Source organism: Opisthocomus hoazin, chromosome 2 (assembly GCF_030867145.1).
Source record: "Opisthocomus hoazin isolate bOpiHoa1 chromosome 2, bOpiHoa1.hap1, whole genome shotgun sequence".
Lineage (NCBI taxonomy): Eukaryota > Metazoa > Chordata > Aves > Opisthocomiformes > Opisthocomidae > Opisthocomus > Opisthocomus hoazin.
The window spans coordinates 62117644-62144589 of record NC_134415.1 but is presented as its reverse complement, the minus strand read 5'-3'; the positions used below and the strand labels follow the sequence as shown (position 1 = coordinate 62144589).

General features: G+C 42.2%; 2 protein-coding genes across 2 annotated transcripts in view; one reads left to right on the top strand and one right to left on the bottom strand.

Moving 5' to 3' along the window:
* The window catches only part of SERAC1 (serine active site containing 1), a 28199-nt gene extending 8053 nt beyond the window's left edge, over positions 1-20146 (top strand). The window contains exons 7-17 of the mRNA XM_075413875.1: positions 827-948; positions 2472-2600; positions 3995-4108; positions 5762-5924; positions 8726-8876; positions 9688-9829; positions 10610-10710; positions 14312-14409; positions 14957-15139; positions 15622-15765; positions 17678-20146. Coding sequence (XP_075269990.1) covers positions 827-948; positions 2472-2600; positions 3995-4108; positions 5762-5924; positions 8726-8876; positions 9688-9829; positions 10610-10710; positions 14312-14409; positions 14957-15139; positions 15622-15765; positions 17678-17814 — 1484 coding nt within the window. The 3' untranslated portion in view covers positions 17815-20146. The remainder of the gene's footprint in view (positions 1-826; positions 949-2471; positions 2601-3994; positions 4109-5761; positions 5925-8725; positions 8877-9687; positions 9830-10609; positions 10711-14311; positions 14410-14956; positions 15140-15621; positions 15766-17677) is intronic.
* A 4128-nt stretch (positions 20147-24274) lies between these two features.
* The window catches only part of SYNJ2 (synaptojanin 2), a 71430-nt gene continuing 68758 nt past the window's right edge, over positions 24275-26946 (bottom strand). Inside the window, exon 27 of the mRNA XM_075413873.1 lies at positions 24275-25442. Coding sequence (XP_075269988.1) covers positions 24642-25442 — 801 coding nt within the window. The 3' untranslated portion in view covers positions 24275-24641. The remainder of the gene's footprint in view (positions 25443-26946) is intronic.

Sequence of the window (26946 nt, the reverse complement as noted above, 5' to 3'; positions counted from 1 at the left end):
AAGAAAGGTTAAGACTGAAAGTATGTGCTAACTTTTCACAGCTAGGACCAGATTGTTCAGCATAGGATAGAAACAAATTTTTGTAGAAGACAGTATTGATTCAGTTTAAGGTTATATTTTCTTTTCCTTCAGTTTGCCACTTAGTTTCAGTGTGTAATTTTTCAGTTTCTCTGGCTATAAAGTAGGTAGATTTTGGAAAGAAACAGTAATTAACATTTAAATCTGGTTTTCCTTCAGCAGGGTAACTGAAAGTCTGTCTTGTATCTTCAGTAAGGAAGGGCTACTTAAAACTGTACTGTCGTGCTATCCTGCCTTTTCTAAGGTCACCTGATTTTGTGACATTACGAATTTTACTGAAACGTGCCTTTTGTATCATTTAAAATTAGGTCTTTGCAGCATTTAGGATTTAAGGCTCTGGTTTTTAATACTGTATGCAGAAAAAAGTATGTAAGATGCCTTTCAAATTTTAACTCAAGCCCAGGGGATTAAGCTTGGGTTTTTAGTCCTTGTATTCCTTTCACAGTGGCAATAATGAACATTTGCTTTTGCTTGTGTTCAACTTATAGCTGAGGACCTTTGTCAAACTGGTCTATAATGAACCGTTAGTGCCCAGGTGTATTTCAGCTCAGTATAGTGCTGGTCTAACATCTGCAATTTTTATCCTTTGGAATTTTGTGGTTACAAAATCAGAGCGTATTTAGGTAGATTGAAGAGAGATGGTGCTTTTTTCAAGTATATTTACGAAGTAGATCAGAAACTACATTTAAAACCAAATAAAATATTTAAGTTTAGTTTTAACCCTAACACTGAAGTTCTTGTGCTACAGATTATCAGTATGGTACAGTTGCCCAAACCTGTGATCAAAGGACTGCGATAGGTCTAGCTCGATCCAAAGACATCGACCTTCGCTTTTTCCTGCCTCCACCACCATTGCCAAAAATAAAGAATGTAAGTAATTGAAAAGTAGGTATTAGATTAGTTTTGCTTGCTTGTTGGCTTTTAGTGCTTTTGTTGTTGGTAACTATACTAAAGTGGAGTTCTTATGCAGTAACTAACAAGTAGTAAAATGAAGACCAAAGTACAAAACTATAATATAGTGATATACCCCTGGGGTATATCTGCATTAGTGAATGGCACAAGGGAAAGAAATAAGGATAGGAATATTGATCCATTGTTGTTCTTGAACTGTATGTCCACATTGCATATTTACCAGCAGTGAAGTTTGAGGCAGTTGCCGCTTTGATACACAGCACTGCCTGTCTGTACCTAATAGGCAATGACAAGCAGTTTTATGTGAAGTCATCCTAGATTGCTTTGTTGATACTGACAGAATTCTACACGTAGGGAGCACTCCTGGAGGCCTTTGCATCCTCACTGCTAGCATGGTGCTCTGCTGTAGCCCCACCTCTTTATTGCCAGCTTTTGGGTACCAACAAATCCGTATTGGATAGATTTGGCCTTGGTTTGGTTTTCTATTAATTGGTAAGTGTGTATATATATATATATATGATGGTTTGAGCAATCATGTCGTCATATCAGCTTCTTCAGTAAACAGGATTGGCACACAAAGCGTAGTATGAGAGGTCTTTTGTAATGCTAATAGAATGAATGCTGGCAGAAGTCCCTGTCAGAGAATACCTGTATATCTTAACCAACAAAACCCTGAAAACCAGCTTTGATTGGTAGTGATATTCTCAGTTTTTTCTTTCTTATCTTTGTAACATTACGTGATAGTGGATCTGTACCTGTCAGTCCTGAAGTACTATGTTACACTCATCTGTGGTTGATACTAGTCTATGGTTGTGTATATACTTTATTTCTACAGCAGTATGATTGCTAGGTGATTGAAGCTAGCAGTTCCCAGCCTGCTGCTTAGGAAGTTGAACTAAATCATTGTGGCAGCAAGTGTTGCTCTGGACGTCAGATTTGTCTCCATCTCTGATTGTAGCAAGGATTAGAATAACTGCAAGTTTCATGACTGTGGGCAAATAAAATGACTATGAATCTGTTTTCCTGTCATCTACCCTGGATTATTAAATGAACATCTGTATGAATACTTTGAAGATAAAAGGTTAAAAGAAATGTTGCCTGTATTTTTTACCAGTAATTTATACATTCATTTTAATGTATGTAACCAAAATTACTGTGTAGTTAAGTGTGAACTTTTACACTCCCTGTGCCAGGAGGAACGTTTTTTTCTGCTGCCCTCCAGACCTATTAGAATAAGGCCACCAAAGTATGAGGTTTGAAGCTTGCTTTTCATCACTCAGTTAGTGGTTTCAGAATTACCAGTTTGCAAAGTCTTTACGGGTGTAACTATTAAACAGAAGTCGCAGAGCACTCAAGTCTAGGGTTTGTATTATATGGCCTTATTAATATGGCTGATTCCGTTATTTCAAATCTTCCTTTTCCCTGTGTTTTATTTCATGTTTTGAACAGAACTAAAAGCTGTTTGTGCTTACTTCTCACAGGATTGTCCCATAGAAGATGAACTTCGCTTGTTGTTAGTATCTTTACCTCAGTCTGGTCTTGACCCGTGTGTGCAGTACTTCACATCTCTTGCTTTACGTGAAAGTAGTCAGACTCTTGCTGCCCAAAGGGTGAGTTCCCACGTGCAGAACACAGCTATTTGGGTACTTCGTGCCTGCAGAGCTCAAAGATACAAACGTATTTCCATATTTTTAAGCACTATAAGAGGAAGAGAAATACAGAGACTTTGTGACCGTACAACATAAGTAAAATCTCTTCTGCATACAGTCTGTATGCTTGAGAGCTTGTTTGTCTTTCCCAGCTGTACTAGTTGGTCTAGTGAAAGATTATATCTTTACTTACAAGCCTTCCCATGAAGCAGATATTTCAACTTTTTGTCCAGAATATTTCTTTCCCCTTGCAGTGCTCATAAAATTATTTTTCAGATTTTATCTTAACCGTTGTTTGAGTGCTCTTTTACTGCTGAGAAGATTAAACCTCTGTGAAGTCTTACTAGAAAACTGATAAGTTGTTCGTGCACTTTAAATAGTAAACTCTCTTATGTCACATAGAAATGCCTCCCTGTGACAGACCAGTGTTGCCAAAACCAGAACTGGAATAGCATAGTGGTCTGTTTGGACTTTGAACTTATGAATTCTTCAGCCTTATCTGTCCAACAACTTCCTAAGTGGCTTTAGGAATGTCATTTAAAGTGCTGTTATTGCTTAAAGATAATAATTGTCATGCCAGTCTCATCCATGATCTCTTGTGCATTTTATTTTTTTATTAAAAAGTTGTGATGTTTTTAATCAATTATTATTATTTTTCTTAAGATGTGGTAATAAAACTACTGTCGTATTTTAATAATGATGCCTGACAGGCTTTATTTAGAGATTTCAGAGTGCAATAACTCCTTTATTTCCCATGACACAATTATGTGTAATATTTTTACACTGTGACTCTTTTATTGTTTTCACAGCCAGAGCTCTTGCTATGCAAAAAGAGCTTTGGTAAGACACCACACTTGGAGGCATTTTGATAGTCACACTCTTGTAGAAAACTGTTCTTTATTCAGCTTATGCTGGTCATCCTACTGCATGACTGAGACAGACTGGTCTTCAGAGGCTATGCCAAGTGTTGAAGACCTTTTTTCCTCTGCTTCTCATTTTCACAGCTATGGAAGTCTAGATGCAGTCTGATTCTTGCTTTTTTTGCTTAAGCAAATACTCTTAAAAAAAGACATTCATTAACAAAATGAAAGTCCTGCATTTTTCCCGTTTATGGTATGTTTTTAAGTTAGTGGACTATGGAGTCTACTGACTGAAAATTTATTTAATATTTTCAGTTAAAAATAGTAGATATTTTTAGGGTGTACTGTTGTGTAATTTATACATTTTGAAAAATGTGTGCACGCTGTGCACACTTTATAGCAATTTCTATTACACACTTAACATTTAAGTTTAGAAATGCTTATTTTATATAGCCATTTGAAAAGTGGTATAATTTTTACTGATTCTGATTTCAGGGAGGCTTATGGTGTTTTGGAGGAAATGGACTTCCATATTGTGAAACACTGAGTAAAATCCCTTCAGAGACAGTGGAACTCTTCTGCTTGCAAGCTTTAGTGCAGCATTCTAAGGTAATTTGTCCTTCAAACTATAACTGAAAAGCTACGTTTATAAACATTCCTTTCTAATGGTTTCTCATATACTGGGAAGGAGTTGCCATTTCCTTGTCTCCTACCCCTCATCCCTTCTGTAAGGATGTTCAGACAACTGAGACTGGTGTGAATTGGAAGTCAGCATAACAAACTCATTTTTTCTTGTGGAAAGTGTATGTAAGTCCTGTTGTTGTTCTAATTAGCCCGTATAAGTTCCCGTGTAACACACCTGTATATGTCTTTCAAGAAGTAAAAGCGGCAGCTCAGACACAGAAAAGCAGGAGAGAATGCCTCAAGTCCAGGTGGCTTTAACATGTCTTTTCTGGGTAGGGCTACCTCTCGCTGGCACCCAAAGTCATTGGAGATAGATATCATGAGGAAAAACTTAGTGATTCCACTCTTCAGCTTCTCAGTAAGCAAGATACTGATGACGTGACAATCTTAGTGCAAAGTGTATGTGCATTGGTGTGAGTACCTCCATTCAGAAAGCATACAAGTGGTCTTCCTTAATCTAACTCTAGTGCCAGGTTTCCAGAAAGCAAAGTAGCCTCATGAATTTGCTCTAACCAGAAGCCAAGACAGAATGCAAACCTGTGGCTGTTCACAAAGGCCCCTCCTTCAAGGGTCACTGCCTTTGGGCAGAATATTACACACCGCACAGCTAATACATTGCATCTTCCCAGGACCACTCTGTTCTTTGCAGACACAGATGAAGCATGTGGAGGACTTTGCTCAACAGTGATTCTTCTTGTTTCCTATTGCTACACTCTTCTGTGTGCACTTAATTGCTCAGAAGCCTTGAATATTGTGAAATAGTATTGAGAATACCAACTTGCTGTTGGTAGTAGGGATGGATAAAGCGCAGTTTACCAGTATTCTTTTCACATCTTCTATATACCTAGAAATTCTGAGTTCATCTAGAATTTGTTATATTCCAGATTTTCAGTCGAAAGAAGTTGTGACTGTATTCCAAATGTGTATTTGCCTTTGCTGAACGCCACAAACTTGAGGACATCAGCAGTTCCGTGACCACCACACATTTTTAAGCACTATAGGCAACATGTTCAAGTCACAAGCATTTGGCCAGTATCGGTAGTTGACACTACAATTAATTAGTGCATATTTATCTGCTTGGACTAGAATATGTTGTTGCCCTTGAGATCAATAATGACAGCAGCATTATTTGGAAAGTACAAATACCTTTGTATTTCAGAGAGAAGGGGTTATAATGATTGCATTTTAGGTGGTGAACAGGAAGACAAGTAGCTTTGGTTGAGATAGTACTTTATCAATTACAGACAATTGTCCTGTTAAGACTCTTGAACTTTGGTTGAAATTTGATCGTGCCAAGTGAAGAGCAATAACATTTCCCTCAGATGTGGAGGAGAGTAGAGAGATGATAGCATCTTTCAGGTTGTCAATCCATAGAAATTGTGCATTTAGCAGGTTAGAATGTTTTCTCCCTCTTCAACAATGGCATGATAAATTCTAGATTAATAAGAATTTCAATGTAGTAAGGGCTCCCCATCATAGCGACTTCTTAAAGTTCCCTACTTTGTGAATTAACAGCATCTCAAAGAACCTTTTGCACTACATCTTCTTATTGTCATTGTATTTACTATGTAATGTTAGGTTTCTTCTCACTGTGATAAAATCGAATCTGAAGGAGGCCTTCAGCTACTACAGAGGATATACCAGCTACGTAAAGATTCAGAAAAAATACAAAGGAACATAATTCGCATTATTGGAAATATGGCTTTGGATGAACGTCTTCATTCATCCATAGTACGCGCAGGTAAAAGGGAAGCCAGTGCAAGCAGTCTGAGTGTTGGACTTCTAAAAACTTTCAGTGGATTCAGTGTGTTGTAAAGTGCAAAGAAACACATTAGTGGTGTGGGTTTTATATTTGTGTGTGTGTGTGTGGAGGGGGGTGTTTGTTGTTATTTTTTTGCACAAAAGTATGTAGACAGTTTAGATGGTGTTGATGAAAAACTCCTTTATGCTGTCTAGTCAATGCATGTCAGTGCTACAGAGGAGTTGTAAGTCTTTAATGGATGGTGAAAACTTGGACTTGATTTTGGTTCAGATTACTGGCAAAAATCTTTCAAGTGTTCTACTCTTATAGATCATCTACCCTACACATTTTTTTATTGTCTGTGTTTTACTCTCGTAAAGAAGCGAACCAGCTTGCAGTCCTTACCTTTTGGAATAAAGTGAAATATGCCTTCCTGCCCTCCCTTGTTTTATGTTGGGCTAGTAACTTCTGTTAAGCCTTTCTCTGCTGCCTCTTTTTTTTAATACACCCTAAATATCATAGTAAATTTATTTAGTTCTGTACCAAACAAATAAGTCCCAAAGTTTTGTTAGGAAAGAAATACAAAGAAAAATAGAAAATACACTGTTGTGTACATCTGAGCCAGTGTCTGTCTCTGAAACGCTTAATCTCCCTGTTGCAAAAACAAGCAGCAAAGGCACAGGAAAAGGCCGTGAGGGTAATTAAAAATTTGGAATGGCTGTGGTAGAAAGAACTAGACTAAGACGCTTCATCTGAAAAAAGCACCAGAATGAGAATATGATGGAGATTATAAAATCCTCCCTGGCGTGGGGAAGGGAAAGAGAGAACGATCATCTGCTATTCCTCATAATGTGAGACCAAAGATTCTTGTACATTAAATTACCAAGAGGCAGAACAATTAAATATATATATATTTTCCATACAGTGCATGACCAAACTAAAACTTGCCACAAAACATTGTGGTTGCTGAAGACTTGCAAAGCTTCCAAAAGTCATTAGACAAATTAATGGAAAGAAAAATCTGTGAAGTTCTACACGCAAAAGCCAAGCTGATTGTAGAAAGCTGAGAGGGTATAGTGGAGAATCAGCACTATATACACTTGCCCTTTCATTGTTCTGTTCTTTTAATGTTCCACAACTTCCATTACTGCTCACTTTTGGAGAAAGACAGCAGACGGCAAAGGTCTTTGGTCTGAGCTCTAGCACCTTTCTTACCTGCCTGTGATGACTGCTGAAACCATACATGTAGAGGAAGAGATTGTAGCAGAGGAGTCAGCAGCTCCCTGGGGCAGAGCTCTCAGTACAAACGGAGTTTTAGGCAGTGAAAGATGAGCAGTTAAATGCTGCTGGTCAAGAGTTGATAAGAATTCCCTTGTGTTGATGAATGATTCGTAAGAAGAAAGAACCTGTAAGACTTTTTCTTTGCAAAAACTGCTGGCAGAGGAAGAGGAAGAAAAAGAATGGTGCACTGTGTAGTAGCTGTGGTGTGGTGTCTGGAGGCAGAAGGATTCTGAATGCTATTTTTGCCCCTTTATTTTGGCTCATGCAGGAGAAATACGGAACCAGAGACCTTGCTGGTTTTAATCAGACTAGCTTGGCAGTCTTTCAGTGTATTTGGCAAACTGAAAATAGGTTTTAGATAGTATTCTTCTTAAGGAGAACTTGAACAGTGGTCAACATCTATTCTGCTTAGAAATGTAATTTAAATACATAATTCTTGAAAAAAAAATTGGCAGTTCTCAAAGGTACTTGCATTTAAACAAAATTCACATGTCAATTCTTTTCCTAATTCGTGAACAAACTGTCTTGACTTAGCAACTTACTGGCTATACTAGTAGCAACATATTATGCATGATTTTGAAACAGTGCTCATTGAGTAAACGGTTTCTTCTTTTTCAAATGAGCCGCCATTTGAAAATCTCTCTTTGAAGTCTTCCCAGGTTTTATTTGCAAAGTCAATTTTAACATAATTGTGATTTGTAGACCACTCTTGCCAGCAGCAACAAGATTTATCAGGATTTTAAAGAAAAATACATGTGTGTGTGTGTGTGTGTATAAAAGATACTCCTTTGCATTTCTCAGTAGTCCGTGAACATCCCCATCCATGTCTAAGAAACTAGATTTTACACCTTAGGTAAGGTATTATAAAGCGTCTGTTTTTTCTTGAGGTAGCTATGACTTCAAATTTTATTGAGGATTGTATTCAAAGGTCTCCTTCATTAATGCTTTTATGTTTCTTAGCTATAAATAGTATACTGTTTTTAGAATAGTGGGGACATTTTAATTCCTTAAACAGCTTTTCGCACACTGGATTTTAAAATCAGAAATGGTTGTACTCTGGCAGCAATCATCAGTTTATCCACCTGCCATTAGTCCTGTGGGTTGTTTTCTGTGTCTGTCTTATGCTTTAAGCTTCATTTTCTCTCTGGGACATTTATTTTCTCTGTCTTTTCTTGCATCTTACCTGCAGAGACTTGAGATCTGTTCTCTCTCTGACAACTGCACTGACCTACTGATACACTTTCTTTTTGTTCTGAGAAGAGGTTGTCCTTCTGATCGTAAGCTAACAGTACTAAAATACATTGCCTCCTCACCACTCACGTTTTTTTAATTTTGGAGGTTCCACTTATCTAGCGTTGCCATTTCTACGGTAAAGAGAGTGGATTGAAATAATTTGTTTTGATTCTTAAGTTTTAATATCTGTTTTCACAAGTATGCTTTGAAGGATGATGTTTATGAATTCTTTTTTTTGGATGATATGTCTAATTAGTTAACCTGCCGCTGTATTTTTTTCAACGTAGGTTGGGTTTCTGTACTTGCTGAAGTAATGAAGTCCCCACATGTCATTCAGTCTTCTCATGCATCCAGAGCTTTGGCTAATCTAGACAGGGACACAGTGCAAGAAAAGTATCCAGATGGTGTTTACGTCTTGCATCCACAATATCGTAGCAGGTAAAGCAGAAGGAGGTATTGCGCATGCTGTACTTGTTATACCGTTCAGGTAGAAAACTTTGGAAGCGTTGACATCAGAATGCTGCTGTACCGATGTCACCTGCTTCTCCTGTTCTCTGGTGGGTTGAGAGGACTGAGTTTAGATTCTCAAACAGAACAGCAGAAGTGCTCAGAGTAGTCTGTGGCCATGAAAGGAGTATTGCTGTATTGCATGAAAAAATCCAAACATAAACCATGAGATGAATTGCTGCTTTGCATGCGTTGCAACCATTTAACCTTTGCGCTGCCTGTCTTGGGATACAGTGCCTTGTAATTGCTCTGCTGGCAGCAGCACATGTTGGCCTAAGGCGCAGTAAATTTACAGCTTCACCTGCTTTTAATAGTGATTGCGTATCTGGGACTGAAGCAGTCTCCACGTGTTGCGTAGTGTCTGTTCCCTGGGTGACTGGCGTTAGTCAGGTTACAGTGAAGGTCTAATTTGATGATAAATCTGGAACTACCAAGCTGCATTAACAGTAGGTGGAGAGAATGGGGATTTTCATTATAGAAAAGTACAACTTGTGAGGTGCATACTTCCCATACTTTTTTTTGTATCTCTCTCTTCCGGGTGGATCCCTGTTTTTTGTCTTGATCTGAGTATCCTCTTTGAAATATCATGAAATGTCATCAACTGTTGTCCATAAGAGAAGAAATAACTTATAGTGTTAAAACTAGCATTTTGGCATCCCTTCGGTTAAAAGTTCTGTGCAAATTTAATTTGCTAAAAGAATATGTGCCATGCATCTCTTAAAAATTCCTTTTTCTGTATCAGTCAGCCCATCAGAGCAGACATCCTTTTCGTTCATGGTCTTTTGGGAGCGGCATTTAAAACCTGGCGACAACAAGACATTGACCAGCGTTTGGATAAAAAGATGTCAGGAGGGGAGGAGGACTATAGCCAGTGCTGGCCGAAGGTAAAATGACAGTGACATTTTCACATGCAGCTACTGTTTGCTCATTAATGAGAGCTGTCCAGAGGATCTAGAATTACACTGTCTGGCAGTGGTCTGTTTTGAATGAAATCACTTTTAATCCATTGTACATGTAGCACTTTCAAGTTCCTGATACATTTTCGCTAGGAAGCTGAAATTTTGAACAGGTTGTCCTTGAAAAGGGAAATCCCTGATAAATTAATACACTCATCATCATTCTTCTGCTAGTGGAAGAAGAGGCAATAGCTGCTTTTCTTATGATCTCTTTTGGGGTTTTTTTGATGGAATGTTACTGCTGAGGAAAAGACACATAAAATTACATTTTAAAAGCTTCTTGCATAGGTGTCTGAATACCTCAATTTCTGCAGATTGGTACTTAAATATTATTGGTAACTAACTAATTACTGCTTCAAGCAACTTGCATTGCTGTAACCATCAAAGTATCTGTAAAACTTGAACTGATCAGTCCTGTTGGTAGTCTTAGTAATTCATGTTTCACCCAGGAGAGGGAGCCAGGAATGCACGGGTTAGGAATCTGTCTCCATCCGTTGCTTACTTTGTGGCTGGGGAACAGGCTAGGGTTCACCAGCGTGTAATAAAAGAATAATAGTCCAGGTGTAAGAGATAACTGAGGAGCAGAAATCTCGCATGATATTGTCCCCATAGTAACATCTTTGCTCCATTGCTGATAAATTGCTTGCAAGAGTTTATTAAGTACTTCAATTATAAGCTCCTTTTGGTTTAATTTTTCTTTTAATTTAGACGTGGCTGGCTTCAGACTGTCCTGCCCTGAGAATCATATCTGTGGAATATGACACCCATTTGAGTGACTGGAAAGTAAAATGTCCTCTTGAGGCTCACAGGTAACAAATGAAGTGGCTGCAGTTTGGAGCGGGGGCGGGAGTGAGGCCTCTAAAGCTGATCCTTGGGATCACCCAGCCTGAAACGGTGAATTTAACTTCTCCTGTTGCATTCGAAAACCGAGTTTGGAAAAACGTTAGGTACAGTCATGGTATATCTGAGCTTTCTGGCCGTAGGGATAAGTACTTGCGGCAACTTCCTAAATTCTTACAGTGTGTTCTGACATGTAAGCAGAGAAAAAATAAGGAAGACATGACTGTTGATATCCCTATTTGAAATTAGGCAGAGTAGTGACAGTAAAAAACATGTAGGTGGTTACCTCTACAAGAGAACTTTTTTCTTGTGTCCCTCTGAAGTGAGTATAATGAAAGAAAATTTGAAAAAGAAATAGACATATATTTCTTTATTTATTTTAAGATAATGTCTTTTTGATGAAAAATTGGAAAATTACATTACCTGCTATTTATGGTTACCCAAACATAATATTTGATTATTTTCTAATTTGATATGGCTAATAAAAAATGAAGGATATTCAAGAGATTTTTAACTAGCAGGAACAAAGGTGTAGCAGTAGAATCATAACCTTACGATTGATTTAAGTGTATAGGCCCATTCTCTGTTTCAAAAGGGATTTTTTATGTCCCTCAGCTATCCTAAAGCCTATTGTTCAGCTGGGAAGACACATTTGCTGGTCGCTGTTTAAATGTCACTTCCTCCATGCTCAGGAGCGGTGCATCCCCCTGAGAAAGAAATGGAGCAAAGGAGGCAGGAGACCTGCATGGTTGAACAAGCGGAGATCAGGTGGAAGAGAAAGGTCCATGGAATGTGGAAAGAGGGGCAGGCCACTTGGGAAGAGTACAGGAATGTGGTCAGAGCGTGCAGGGATGCGACGAGGAAGGCCAAGGCCCACCTGGAATTGAAGCTGGCAAGGGATGCCAAAAACAACAAGAAGGGCTTCTTCAACTACATCAGCAGCAAAAGGAAGGCTAGGGACAATGTGGGGCCGCTGCTGAATGAGGCGGGTGTCCTGGTGACGGAGGATGCAGAGAAGGCAGAGCTACTGAATGCCTTCTTTGCTTCAGTCTTCAGTGCCAAGGCAGGCCCTCAGGAATCCCAGGCCCCGGAGGTAAGAGAGGAAGCCTACAGAGAGGATGACTTTCCCTTGGTCGAGGAGGACTGTGTGAGGGATCGCTTAAGCGATCTGGACACCCACAAATCCATGGGCCCTGATGGAATGCACCCACGAGTGCTGAGAGAGCTGGCGGATGTCGTTGCTGAGCCACTCTCCATCATCTTTGAGAGGTCCTGGAGGGGACAGGAGAGGTGCCCGAGGACTGGAGAAAGGCCAGTGTCACTCCAATCTTCAAAAAGGGCAAGAAGGAGGACCCAGGGAACTACAGGCCGGTCAGCCTCACCTCCATCCCGGGAAAGGTGATGGAGCAGCTTATCCTGGAGGTCATCAACAAGCAAGTGGAGGAAATGAAGATTATCAGGAGTAGTCAGCATGGATTCATCAAGGGGAAATCATACCTGACCAATCTGATATCTTTCTACAATGGCATGACTGGCTGGGTAGATGAGGGGAGAGCCGTGAATGTTGTCTACCTCGACTTCAGCAAGGCTTTCGACACAGTCTCCCATAACATCCTCCTAGGGAAGCTCAGGATGTATGGCTGGATGAGTGGTCAGTGAGGTGGATTGAGAACTGGCTGAATGGCAGAACTCAGAGGGTTGTCGTCAGCGGCGCTGAGTCTAGTTAGAGGCTGGTAACTAGTGGTGTCCCTCAGAGGTCAGTACTGGGCTCAGTCTTGTTTAACTTCTTCATCAATGACCTGGATGAAGAGTTAAAATGTAACATCAGCAAGTTTGCTGATGACACCAAACTGGGAGGTGTGGTAGATACACCAGAAGGCTGTGCTGCCATTCAGCGTGATCTGGCGAGGCTGGAAAGTTGGGCAGAGAGGAACCTGATGAGGTTCAACAAAGGCAAGTGCAGGGTCCTGCACCTGGGGAGGAACAACCCCATGCATCAGTACAGGCTTGGGGTGGACCTGCTGGCGAGCAGCTCTGTGGAGAGGAACCTGGGTGTCCTGGTGGACGACAGGTTGACCATGAGCCAGCAGTGTGCCCTGGCTGCCCAGAAGGCCAATGGGATCCTGGGGTGCATTAAGAGGAGTGTGTCCAGCAGGTCGAGGGAGGTTCTCCTTCCCCTCTACGCTGCCCTAGTGAGGCCTCATCTGGAGTACTGTGTCCAGTTCTGGGCTCCCCAGTACAAGAAAGATGAAGAGCTACTGGAGAGAGTCCAGTGGAGGGCAACGAGGATGGTGAGGGGACTGGAGCATCTCTCCTACGAGGAAAGGCTGAGGGAGCTGGGCTTGTTCAGCCTGAAGAAGAGAAGGCTGCCAGGGGACCTAATAAATGCCTACAAATATCTCAAGGGTGGGTGTCAGGAGGATGGGGCCAAGCTCTTTTCAGTGGTGCCCAGCGACAGGACAAGGGGCAATGGGCACAAACTGAGGCACAGGAAGTTCCATCTGAACACGAGGAAGAACTTCTTCCCTCTGAGGGTGACGGAGCACTGGAACAGGCTGCCCAGGGAGGCTGTGGAGTCTCCTTCTCTGGATATTCAAGACCCGCCTGGACAAGGTCCTGTGCAGCCTGCTGTAGGTGACCCTGCTTTGGCAGAGGGGTTGGACTAGATGACCCACAGAGGTCCCTTCCAACCCCTACCATTCTGTGATTCTGTGATCCTTTTCGTATGTGTTACAAAAGCAGTTTATACTGAGAATGCTGAGAACGAGTAGAGATGAAGTGAATTACACTTTGCACAGTGGTTGCCGCAATATCCTGGTGTTTCTATTATCCAGGGGTCTTCTGTGTTTGATTCTTATGAGGCTGCAAGGAGAAACAACGTTGCACTTTAAAGCTTACATTGGAAATTGGCATTGGTTTTGTTTTGGTTGTACCACAGATTCATTTTCAACCTTTGACACGTGGCTTATCCTTTCCAGAGCTCAGTCTCTTCGTTTATGAAGTGGAGATTATTGTGCTTTTGTACTATTCCAGTACAAAGCATTTGGAGATTATTGTCTGGAAAGTATAGCAGATATTATCGGTGATTTTTTAATGTATTGGTTGATCATGCATTTAGTTATTTAATTTCCTGTACGTTGCTCCACATTTTGACCATTGTTTAGCAAAGTACATTTTTCTCAGACATCAGGTATATTCTTGTTTCAGGGGATAAAGTTTATTATGCATTGATGATTCTTTTATAAAATGCAACATAATTTTGTTACAATGTGTAAGTGAAACTACCTAAAAACCCATAAAGAGATTTGTGGAACTAAAGCTGAAGGAAATGAGTGATGAGTGAAATTAAAAGAAAATTTTCTAGCAAGATCAAGAAGCTGAATTTAGCCCAATTCCCGTTGTCCTTGTGAAGCCAACCTTACAAAAGTTTTTGGCGTTTTTCAGTGTAGCAACAATAAATAAGTAATTAATGTTTTGCATATGTAATTCACCTTCATAACTGTTCACCTTCATTCTGTTTTTAGCATTGCCTGTTAACCTGTCATGCTTGTGTTTGTTTTTTCTTTTCAGGAAGTCTATTGCTTACAGGAGCAATGAGCTTCTTGACAAGCTCAGAGCTGCGGGGATTGGAGACAGACCGCTGGTGTGGGTATCGCATAGCATGGGCGGTGAGCACATTGCCTGTTTGATATAAAGTATTTATCTACTGTTATGTTTCAGAATAAGCTGCCAACCGAAATCAGTCTGAAATGCAATTATTCACAATAGTTTGTCTAAAAAATTTGCAAAGACCTATAAATGCAAAATCGATTCCTACTTTCTTAATGCATTATATTCAGTAGCACATACATTGTGAAAGGTTTTTTATTGCTGTTTGGTTTTACTGTGTTGATATAAAAGCACAAAATCAATGAGTTGAAATTCATGTAAATGGGAATCCAGAGGCAAAATTTTCTCCAGGATTAGGCATATAGTAAATGTCATTAGCAACACTTAAAGCAAACCAAAATTGGATCTGCATCATTCATTGACATGTTATTTTAATGCCTCCTCAGATTTGGTTTGTTTTTTTTTCAACTTAATCTTACGTATTTGACAAACTAAGGACTAATCAACTGAGGCAAGAATATGGTTAGTTGTTTCATGAATAGTATAGCATGATCGTTATTTTCACAGTGGTTTAAATCCCTGTATTAATTCAGTTTCTGTTGCCAGGTCTTCTAGTCAAAAAGATGCTGGTGGATGCTTCCAAGAATCCAGAAATGGATAAAATTGTAAACAACACCAGAGGAATCGTATTTTATAGCGTACCTCACCATGGGTCCCAGCTGGCGGAATATTCTATAAATGCCAGATATCTTCTGTTTCCGTCTGTGGAGGTTAAAGAACTCAGCAAGGGTACGCTCACTTTGCTACTATTTAGCAGCGGGGATCTATGCTAATCTGTTCATGATGCTTTTTTTATCATGCTGTCATAAAAAACTGGATAAAAACAACCACCCCCTTTTTTATGTTTTGGGTTGTGTGTTGAATTACTGTAACTAATTCTGAGTAACTGGTTTATTTGATTGCAGAGGTGGGGGGGTGGGAAGGGATTCAGAACAAGTTTATAGAACAGTGGTTTGGGCCATTTAGGAATGCGGTAACTCAACATGTGCTGGACTTAGACTCTAATCTAAACAAATTCCACTATATGCAGAAATAAACAATTGTTGCATGGGATAGCTGGAAAAAGGGATTACAAACAAAATGCTACTGCTTTTACTGGAGTATTAATTTTTCCCGAACATCTGCATTCTTTAGGAATGCCGTCTTGCCAGACAAATGCTATAATCTTATGTTCAAGATAACACTGAAAAATTTATGTTGCTCTTTCTCAGATTCTCCTGCCCTTAAAGAGCTGAATGACGACTTCCTGTCTTTTGCCAAAGACAAGAAGTTTTCCGTGCTGAGTTTTGCAGAAACCTTACCGACACACATAGGCAGCATGGTAAAACTGCATGTTGTACCTCTGGAATCGGCAAGTAAGTCAAGTAGTCATTTGATTTATTGAATTTTGTGTGTGTTCATGCAAGCATCAATGATGAGGAAGGATTATAAATGCAATGGTAGAAAGACCTAAAAAAGTACATCTGTTACGCTGTGAGTCTTTTTGTTTAAACTTTTGGCGGAGTTTGAACTGCAGTTTCCCTGCCGAGATCAGAGGCAGCTACATTTGTATCTTAGAATAGCAATTGTTTGGTTTGATTTTTATAAACGTGGGTAAGACTTGCTTATTGAAAAAAGCAGGGTAGACCCTGGTCTAATGTTACATTGTTATAGTCCTTTCCTTTGTAATTACCAGTGACTGTTGTTTATCCTTGTACAGGTAGGCTGAATAGTGTTTCAGAAGCTCCTGCAAATTCCAGCTATTTCCCTCTTTAAAAAATAAAGAAAATTAGCTAACTGCTAATGGAAGGAAAAAGCTACAAAGCTGTTTTTTCAGTATTAAGAGTCCTTTATCTTCCATATCTCACATCCTCAAGCAACAGAATTTGTCTGAAGAGCTCCCTCCGTCTTTTTGCCTTTTGTAGGAGAAGGGAACACCAGACAGTTCTTTCTCTTGCTCTTTTTTTGGGCGTTCAACTTAGAGAATTGTTTTAAGTCTGTTATTTTCAGGTTTTCCCTGAGCAAAACCCTCTTCTGCACTGTTCAAGGTACGTGTAAAGCCTTGGACAGAAACCATTGCTTTGTTGGATTTTAGATCAGACTTTCCACCAGCTAAATCCACTAGGTTAAATGCAAGGTTAGTTGCTCTGAAAAAGGTGGCCTCTACATCCCCATTTCCCTGAGTCAGTATTTAGCAATGTTTTTTCAGTACATCTTCTTGAGATGCAGTTGTTTGTGAAAATGTTGTGGGTGCCATTTTATTGGCAAGGACTGGAAAACTGGGCATTCTTTTTTGGTTTTGATTTAACAAAATAAAATGAAAAAGAGGGCTGGATAACAGAGTGCACATATAAGCACTGTGCAGTTATAATTTTGTAGCATTTTTCTCCTCTTCGTGTCCTCTTCGACACGCAGTGCAGCATGTCAGCTCTCTCGAAAGCCTTTGGAGGGTACGTGACAGTGCAATAGCACACCGCTCCTTTTGTTCCAAACCCAGGCTGACAAGCAGTAGGCTCACTGTTTCTGTGCTTGGGCACATGAAAGCAAACCTTCATCCTGCTCTGGTGTGATTTTACGTGGTTAAAGGTACAGAGTTCCAAGCAAATGGAGGATTTCTCAGGTGGTTGAGTGAATAGATAATAAACTGGAACGTGGCAGTCACAGTATCCTAGCCGGAAGGTTCACTTGTAGTGATAGCTGTCAGGAAAGAATAAATGCTGTAGTGTGCCCCAAAATCAGTAGCTGGAAATGGAATACTTTTATTCTACAATTAAGCAATATAAATTTTTCATTTCCCTAGAAATATGTGTAGTGATTTGTGGCGTATTTCAGGTTCATTCTAGTCCCATTTTTAATCTCCATGTCAAAGTATTTTATATGGAATATGGGCAATTAGTGGTGATCAGAATCTGGATACCTTGGATGAAACCCTGTCCCTGTTGATGTCAATGCTTAAATGTCAGTCAGGGCTTTGCTGTCAGTCAGGTGCTGGTAAATGAAGTTTTGATTCTTATAAGTTGTCTATATGGAGAAACATACTTTTGTATATTCCCAGTAAAGACAGTAGAACTCTGACCTACTGGTTTACCAGTGTGGGTTTTGTAGTGATGTATAGCTCTGTCTGACTATAACAGTGTGTACTGATGCTTTTGGCACATTAAAAAGTAATTAAGACAAAACAGTTAAACTGAAGACAGGAGAAATTGCTAATTCAAGATGTGCTTTTCAGTCTAGGTGATCTTACTAACTTTGGTAGTTTTTTCTTCTTTTTTTTTTCCCCTCTCCCAGAGTTAGGAATTGGAGACCTTATTCCAGTGGATGTTAACCATCTAAATATTTGTAAGCCAAAGAAGAAGGATGCTTTCCTGTACCAACGTACGTTGAAGTTCATTCAGGATGTTTTAGCCCAAGAACTTGGAGACTGAGTGTTTGCCGTCCTTGGCTGCTGATTTCCTCCATTTGGTGCAAGTTCTCCTAACATGTGTTAGGGGATCTGCAGAACTACAAAGATGCTATGTCAATAGTATCTGCTGCTAAAATGATTTTCAGTACATCTCCAACTTAGACACACCTCTCCAGCTTTTTTGTGAAATATATTCAAAACAAATACAAACTGAAGTCCTATAAACTTGGCAAGAAGAAAATGTGTGTTGGCTGAGAGTGACCATGACCTGTCGACAAAATGTGTGCAAATCTCCAGCGATTTGGCTGGCAGGGGATGGGGGTTCAGTGGAAGAGAAGTTTCGCTTAGTCTGCAGATATCCCTCTGGAGCAACCCAGCTAGACTGTGGAGAGTGCCCAGGACATCTGCTCTTAGCAAAAAAAAAAAAAAAAGGTTGCTCTTGGAGGTAGGTGGTCTCATTAAGGTAAAAATACATCTGGGACTGAAGTCTTATATAGACGATCAGAAACAATTAACTGAGGTGGTTATTTGTCGTGTCAAAGGGGAGGAGCAGCAGGTGGCTGCCTCAAAGCTTTGCTTGGCTGTCCACGTGAAGTAGTCTGACTGGAGCCTGAAGGAATTTACCCAAGTGAATGAAGGTAGCATTTTGGTCTAGTGACCCAATTTCAGGAGTTCTTGTAATTTGCCTATTCATTTAATAGACCCCCCAGTTTTGTCAGCAAACAGCTGGTGAGAAAGAGATAGCTTGGCAGGTTGTCAGTGCATAGACAACTGTAGTTGTTTTAATCTGTTTGTGTAAATGAAAACAGAGCAAATGACTTGTTCACTTTCTTGTACATTTCTCTCAATCTCAGCAGCTTGTGAGATTGCTTTCTTTAGGGCGATGTGTATCTGGTCAGAGTCAGGGCAGTGTGTGGAAGATACAGAACAGAGGCTTAGCTCTTGTGCTTGACTCGTGGGACACATTCAAATCTCTGGCTCATGTTACTCATTTAGAAACTCTTTCTTTAGCTGATTTAAAAAGCATTGAAAAGGCTCAAGTGGAGTAAGACAAAGGTAGGCTCTGACCAAAAAGCTGATGCTTAGAGTTTGGAGCTCAGGTAGAGAAAAAGTAAAGCGGGGAAAAAAGTCAGGTGGTCATAAGGTCCCACTGGCAGCGCAGGAGATCCTGGATGTTTGGGTTTCTTGAGGCCCGAGTGTATTTATTGGTGTAGATATAGAGAAAAACAGCAGTGTTGTCTTATTTATGTTTATATTAAGAATACCTTAACAGTACTGGTAAGAAATAAGTATTTTTTGAAAAAAAAAAGGCAGTGCTTGGCCACTTTTTTCAAGTCTTAAATAGCGTGCAATGCAGTTAAAAGCAGCCTAGTCTGATTGTGGTCGCTTTCCTTCCTTTCTTTCCACCCTTGCCCTCTCTGACAACAAACGTAGGTCGTGATTAGGCTGTACGGCCCTAGCTGACCATTTGTTAAATAAGGCCTGTGCTGCTGACAGGCTTAAGGTATCTCCTAGCATCACTTACGTGAGATGGATCTGATATCCCTGGCCTTAAAACTATGGCTACGAAAGCTACCGAAGAGGTGGGAGATGCGGTTTGTGGCTCTGTGTGGGCCTGCTGCAGGCACCGGTGGCCGTTGCAGTCCTGCCAGGCCCTGAGGCCACCTCCGCCGCTCCCACCCGAGAGCTCTCCAGCCCAGGAGGACACGACATCCAAAAATGCGCTCCTGGGACCGGAGCCTTGACCTGCTGGAGTTGCAAAGTAGAAGTCACAAGAGCAGTACAGAGAATGTACAGCACTGCCCTAGCAAAAAGAGCATTTCCCCCCACCCCCCAAGTCGAGACATAGGTAAGAACGCTGCATGGCACTATTTCAGGTAGAAAATGTAACAGAACCATCATAACTACTAGACAGCTTTATCCATTTTACACTGTGGTTTAAACTTCAGAGTGTAAATATATTAGAACAGTTTGTGTTCACAGAGTAACAGGGTATGTGGAATTCACTGTGAGTAGACAAGACTTCTAATAACGGAGTGTGTGTTTGGCATGACAAATCTTGTATTGATTGTAATAGACTGCTTTGGCTTACAGGGATTCAGGTCGATGACATTACACATTAATCTCATTCAGTAAATGCATCTATGTTTTGTTACTGGAACTGGAACTCTTGAGGCAACTTGCTCCTTTTTGTAACTGTATGTATATATGTGTAACTTTTAAACCCAGTATTTTTAGGGGGGATTGGCTAGGGTTTTTTGTTGTTTTGGGTTTGTTTTTTTTTTAATATAGTAATAAAATGTGTTTTTAAGAATGTACTAGATATGCCACAAAATGTATTAAAGGTGAATGACCTGCCAAATGAATGCTCTGGGTCATGTTCGCTTTTGTTGAAGACCACCTGCATTACTTTTTAGTGATTGTCTCATGCTGGAAGAATGCAATGTTTACCCTTCATCTTCGGTAAGAGGCACAGCACTGGGGGGCGCAGGTGGCCATCTGTGTTTTGCCAAACTGGACAGTTTTTTTAGTTGTGCTTTTAGATTTTGCAAAAGTGCCTGCTAAACCATGACAGCTATTGGTTGGAGGGCCAGAGGGTCTGTTGCGTGGCACTCATGTCTGCTTCCCATTAGCAACTTAGGCTTGCGTGCTTCCCTGGTGTCACATCAATTCAGAATAGCCCCGTTGAGTACATTCTTAGGTCTCAAACTCTGCCCTTAATCCTGTCTAGCTGGGGACTCAGCTGCAGGTGTGGCCAGCGGGTATGCATGAATTGTCTGAGGAGATGGCGTTTTGTCTGCACTGTGGCATCCAAGACTAAAACAGTAAGACAGGAGGGGACAGCTAATAGGGGTTTGTCAATCCTCTTCCACTTGTCCAGCACTCTGGTATTGGTATTCGTAGTAGCAACAGTCATGTAGTTTTTAATTGCTGTGCTTACAGTAATGTAAACTGACTGTAACTGTGATTTGTGCTCCATGGTGCCAGGCAGAGCAGCTAGCTGGAAAGGAGAAATTTTCTATCTGGTGAAAATGTCAATTCTGGACAAAAAGGAAAAAGCAAAAAATGTTGTTTTGTCGAGAGTGGAAATCCTAAACCATTTTGGGTTCGGTTCTCTCTCTTTTTGTTTGTTTCAGTGGTCACCTACCTAAAAAAGCTAAATGGAGCAGTTGTTACACCAAGGAAGAACCGCTTACCCACCCCAAACACAAATGCAGCTGAGCAACCCGGCTGCCTGTAGCAACTGAAAGCTGCTGTACTACAGGGTCCTGGGCAAGCTCACGCGGCGTTAGTCTTGTGGCAAAGTCTCTCGCATTAAATAAGCACAGAGACGCTGGTAAATCGTTCATACCTGGCTTCACAGGCAGCGTCAACGCTTTTAAGGTTTCCAAGTGTTGGGTTCACAACATGAAAAATGTCATGGGGTGGCCGCTCCCCCCGACCCATTGTGTGGCTGTCAAGGCTGTTGGCGATCACGGAGACCATTGGTCGCCATTGATAACTTCCCAGTGAGAATGGGCAGCAGAGCTGAGGACACAGCCGTGCTGTGGCTTCCCTAGCCATGGGCATCAGCTAACAATGGTTTGGGTTTTTACATTCTGGTGGGTCCCGGCTTGATCCTGAGTGGGAAGGAGAGAGTCACCACCTCTGGCAGGCGGAGTTCTCGGCAGTGGTTTCCCAAATGCAAAGCAAGTCTGGCTCTGCTTCACTTCTCCTGAGCATTAAACCTAGAACCCAGGTCACAAACAACTGCCTCTGAAAAACCCTTGGCTGAGGTGCGGGGCACCGGTGAGGAAGATACAGCATCAAGACAGGAGATTCCTCATTCTTCGCTGTAACCTTTTCAGCTGGACTGTCTGTCCCTTTCCCTTGATTTGCTGCGATTGAACGGCCTGTGCTGCCACGAGAGTATAAACCAGCCAGCTGCGGGGATTCATACTTCAGTGGGCCGCTTGCCACGTACATAGACATGAGACATCATGCTAAAGGCCAGATACTTCTCTTATTCAAGGAGAGTAATAAAGCAGATTTTATTTGACTTGTATAAATCCACTTTAATTGGCTTTCCTGCTAACACTTTCATTAACATGTAAATTAGCTGTCCTAGAGTTGTTAATTATCTGTGCAGAAAATGTGGGATATGGTCATATAACGTACTCTTTCTTTTTTACTGCTCTTTATGTTTTATACTGAAATGTGCCCATAAATATTCACTGTATTTTTTTTTAAGAGGAGGATGAAGAGGCTAAGGCTCTGTGTCATCTTGCGGGAAACAACTGTCTTGCTTCAGCATTATTCACCAGCCTGCCACCACGTTAAACTGACACTCACGTAAGAAGCTTAGCACTGGGTTTTATTGGTTTGGCCTTTGAAGGTGCTGGGGATTTCTTTAAAGTGTCTGGCAAACGAGGGAGCAGAGGAGGACGGCGTGTGCTGAGACAAAGGCAGCAGCCACAGTTCGGCAGTGGCAGTGAAAGAGGTAGGTACTGCAAGTGAGAAGGTGGCTGAATTCCCAGTTTCCAAGAAGCTGAGAACAAGCCAATTAATTTTCCTATGGAAAAAAAGAACTGAACTTTTTTTTAATACATCTTTCTGCAAAAAAAAAAAGATCTGGAAATGAGGGTTTTTTCAGCTTCACCAACTGCTTAAAAATGCTCTCCTTCCTTTATTATTAAAAGTTCTCTTGATGCTTCCCTTAACAAGTTACCATGACAAGTTGCCATCTGTTTATTGTTTTTAACTGCCTGCTTCGAACAAACAGCATCTACAGCGTACAGCTTTACGGCACAGGCAAGGGAAAAGCCTGTGCGGCTACAGCAGGTAACAGACACGTTTAGCACCATGGAGTATCCTCGCCAAAATCTTGGGCTTCTGCGAGGCACGACTGCTGGCTGGCTAAGAAGTGAGAGATGACTTCATTATGACGATCAAGCCTGCTTCGAGCTGAGCAGCGATACTTCATGAGCCAGCCCATGGTGGTAAGGGAGCTGTGGGGTCACCTGGAACACCAGCCCTACAGGCTGCGGTGCAGTACGGGGTAGGCATAAGGAAGAGGCAAAGCAGGCACGCAGGAGCCCTTGCCTGGACTTCCTGCAGCGGCCAACAGGGGCTGCCTCCCCCAGCCATTGAACACGATCGGCTTGTAAACCGTTCGTCTGCAAGAACCTACCTAGAACAGGCAACTGCCGTTCCTTCCCAGTCAGCCCCGCTCTGCGCGTTGCGCCGGCCCCCTCGGCACGCTCCCTGCACGGACGCACCCGAGCAGCAGCGTTCTCTACGGTGGTGTGCGTGCGGCTTCCGTCCGTCCTCAGCCTTCCATGCGGCTGCCCAGCTCTGGTTCCGGTTCTCAGCCTCCCCAGCTCACGTTCAGCGCTCAGGTCAATGTTTCTGGCACGGCCCGGCTGGGGCGCGTGGGAAGCACGTGGCAGCTCCTGCCCCGGTGCAAACCCAACAGCCTGCACAGCTGATGAGCAGCAGAAACACAGCGAGAGCCGCAGCTCTACACACTTCTACCTGTGACCAGCCCCCCGGTTTGGTGTCCGAGCCCAGCTTTACTGTGAGCAGGCGGACTCGGCATTAGGCCGTAAGCGGCCAATTCTCGCTGCAGGAGGGTTCTGCCGCTCCCCGTCGTGTGCCTGGGGCTTAGTTTGAGGACGTAACGGCCCGTGCTGCACGTGCGTAAAGGTAGGTTCCAGGACCAGCTCTTTCCTCATCTGCACTGGGGAAATAAAAGACTGACGTGGCCTTTTCTTGCAAAGAAGCAGAATGGGAACAGGGACACAACTACTGAATTACTAAACTGCCTTCATCATGACATTAATATGCTAATGACCTGTGTCATCAGCTGCTCTCAACTCTTCACCATATTTCCACAGCATTGGCCTAGGTAACACACAAGCAGAACACAGTGCTGCTTCAACAAGGGACTGGCGTTGCCCACGTGCTGTTCCACTGTAAGGCATCGTGTTTGGCGTTGGCTTGCTGTGATCAAAAACCAGGGTGTTTTGGAGCTGGGGTAGAAAAGCACCTTAGGGCGGCCTTTGAGCTCATTGCAGGTCAGAGCTGTGTTTTGCGAGGCTGCCCGGTCCTCGTCGAGTAGCAGATGCGTATCGCTACAGCACCCTTAACAGCACAGCAATGACAAGGGGTCTCTTCTAACATGGGGGGGGGGGGGGGGGTGAGTGTCACTTGCCTGCTCTGGAATAAGAACAACTGTTTCTTGCTCTTGTGGTTCCGCTTTACAGCCTCATAGCACACACCCTGTGTCTTTTTAACCCAGGAATGAATACTGGGGCCTGCCGGCACTGCAGCTCGTTAAGACCTACGAGAAGATAGTGTCTAAGCCTTGTTTCCACAGCAGAAGCTTAGCAGCAGAACAGTACCCGTGTTACTGCAGTAGTCAGACTGGGGTATATTCCCCTCTTGGGTGTTTGTTCCAGAGTAACTGTAGCAGTCCAACTATTAAAGATAAGGACTCTTTATTTCAAGTAACAGAAATTGATTAATATATAAAATTCACGGGAAAATGTTTTTCTTAACATCTGTTTTCCATACATCATTACATGTACTTACATATGATTTGTACCTGAAATGAAATAAAACATCTTAAGATGGATTAATAGAAAGAAATAACTTAGAATAAAGAACTTTTCAGTCAAGCTGTAGATAATGTTAGGTTGTATATACTTTATGCACTTCCCTCCAGGGGCAGCATCTTTATCTTTAAACATGAAAATGAAATGTAGCATGGACAGATGATCTATTTCCTTAAATAAAAATCTCTGTGCAAAAGATTTTTCATTTTGCATCATAACTATGATTTCTATAGGAACATTAAGGGGACAAATTTTACAATTCTAAATTAGTGTTTGCGTTCATCAAGGTGGTTTTGTTTTGTTCTAAGACAAGGAGTTGTTTGAGCCCTTCCGACAGCGCACCACTGTCTTCGTCATCACTAAATGTAACCCAGTGACTGAAACCTTTCAAGCTGGGGCTTTTTAAATTTTCTGGAGTGTGCGCTGGAGAAGCAGCTGATGCCACCTGTATGGGAAGAGGGCAGGAAGAATCCGTGTCCAGGTCCAAAAGACTGGCGTTCTCCGGAAGGGAGCTGGTCTGTGCGAGCTGTGGATGCTGGCCTTCTGGTGCGGGAGGGCCCTGAAGGTCCGCCACTGGTTCTGCAGCACTTGGTGCCAGCTGTGTGGTTGTGGTGTTTTCTGGGCTGGCAGAGGATGGCGGAGCCGAGAGAGCAGACTGCGAGGGGACGCAAGCGCCCGGAGGCTGGGGGCAGGGCCCGGGATTGCTGGCGTTGGAGTTGAACGTTAACCCACTAAAAAGCGGGTTGTCGCTGCTCTGGAGAACTTGCAGATGAAGAGCTGCAGGAGCTGACTTCTTTCTGCGTGGTGGCACCTTTGGGGCAAAGGGAGCGCTGGGGGGAGGCAGCGCGCTGGCCTCGGCCGTGCTTGCCGAGAGTGGCTGCCTTTCACTGCTCCCCCTGCTCTCCTGGGGCTTCCCAGGTTGGGGTGTTCTGGGCTTAGGGACCGGAGTCACCCTGGTTGGACTGAGAATAGCTCCGGCTTCCAGGCAGGGCTCTGGCAAGTCGAAAGGAGACTGGACTGTCTGCTGGTTGAACTGCTCTTCTGTAGACACGGCCTGAGGGGGAAAAGGAACCAGAGTTTTGAGAAGAAAAAGGGTACGTTAAGCTCTGAGTCACCACTAGTGCAAGTCCTACTGATGGGTTACTGAGAAAAGCTGACATACTGGAAGGAAAAAAAAAAAGCAGTCCGAGGTCCAAGGAGGAGGCTTGACAGCACAGATTTACACGGTACCTGCTTGGCTCTGCTCTCACGCATCGTGCCTTGGACCGATGTTCATTTACAGAGTGCTGCTGGTGGACAAGGATCCTACAGCCTGTTCACTCCCTGTGTGAGGAACACAGCTCTTCCTGACCATCTCTCTTCCATGTTAGGATTTTGCTCCGGGCCAAATTAACACAGTTCTGAAGAGTTATTTATTTGTTACATCTCTCCACTGACTAATATTATTTAAGCAAGAATGCATAAGGAGGGTAAAATTAACAGGGCCATTAGCACACGCCAACAGGTGTGTTCTGATACACAAGGCTGAAGGACAGTTCGCTTAGGGTAACCCAAGAAATGCACTCACGGCTCTGTCACGTCTCACTGAGGCTAGGAACTGAAGCTAAAAGTAAGCTCTCAGAGTACAGTCTAGCAACATTCAAAATTACGTAAGTAACTGGAACCAAGCTCAGTCCAAGAAGGCAAGGGCTGCTTCAGATTTCTCACACTCAGTGTGACTGAATGAAAGCATTTTAATTCTTTATTACTTTCCCATAGCATTAAAATGTAATATACAGGCTTTTTAATGCACTCAAAATATTTAGTCAACATTTCATGATGGACATCTCCCCTGCCACGTCTGTCTATATGCTGTTGTTAACTTGCATGTTTTTTTAACAGTAGAGGTGGACTGGGCAGAGGTTTTCAAGTACACAACTCCCATCTGAACTGACTCAGAGGATGGAGTGGAAGTCTGCAGCAGAGTCAAACTGAAACCGATATATTCCTGCAGGAGACTTCATACAACTGACACCAAAACAGCAATCTCTCTCAGCACCTTTCAGGAGTGCCCTGGGAATGGCGACAACATAAACAAAACAAACAGACCATTCCTTATTACTGAATGTTTCAGGAAATGGCACACACTGCTGGCTGCTTTTTTTCTTTCGTGAATCTGCTAAGCAGACATAGGACACAGAGTCTGTGATGCCTTCACAAAGGAAGGTAAGGCAGGAGTCCTAGCAACTGAGAAGAGCGCTTCCTAGCAGAGGTTCTGTCAAAGGGAGAATATAAAAGGTTATATTTGTCTTTCTCTTGTCCTTACATTGCTTTCACCATTAAATACTCATTTTAGCAGCTCCAGAGGTGAAGAAGTGTTATCTCCATTGTAGAGATCTGAGAGAGAGACAGATGAAAACCCCAATACCTATGGGTTTGTATTTCTAAGAACCTGAACTCTTGAGTAGAATCTAGAATCCAAAGCAACAGGCTGAATCCCATTGTAAGGTGTGTGAGAGCAGTTAGACGTTTCTGAACAGGACACAGAACGGCACACCAGTCAAGAAGCCACCTCAAAT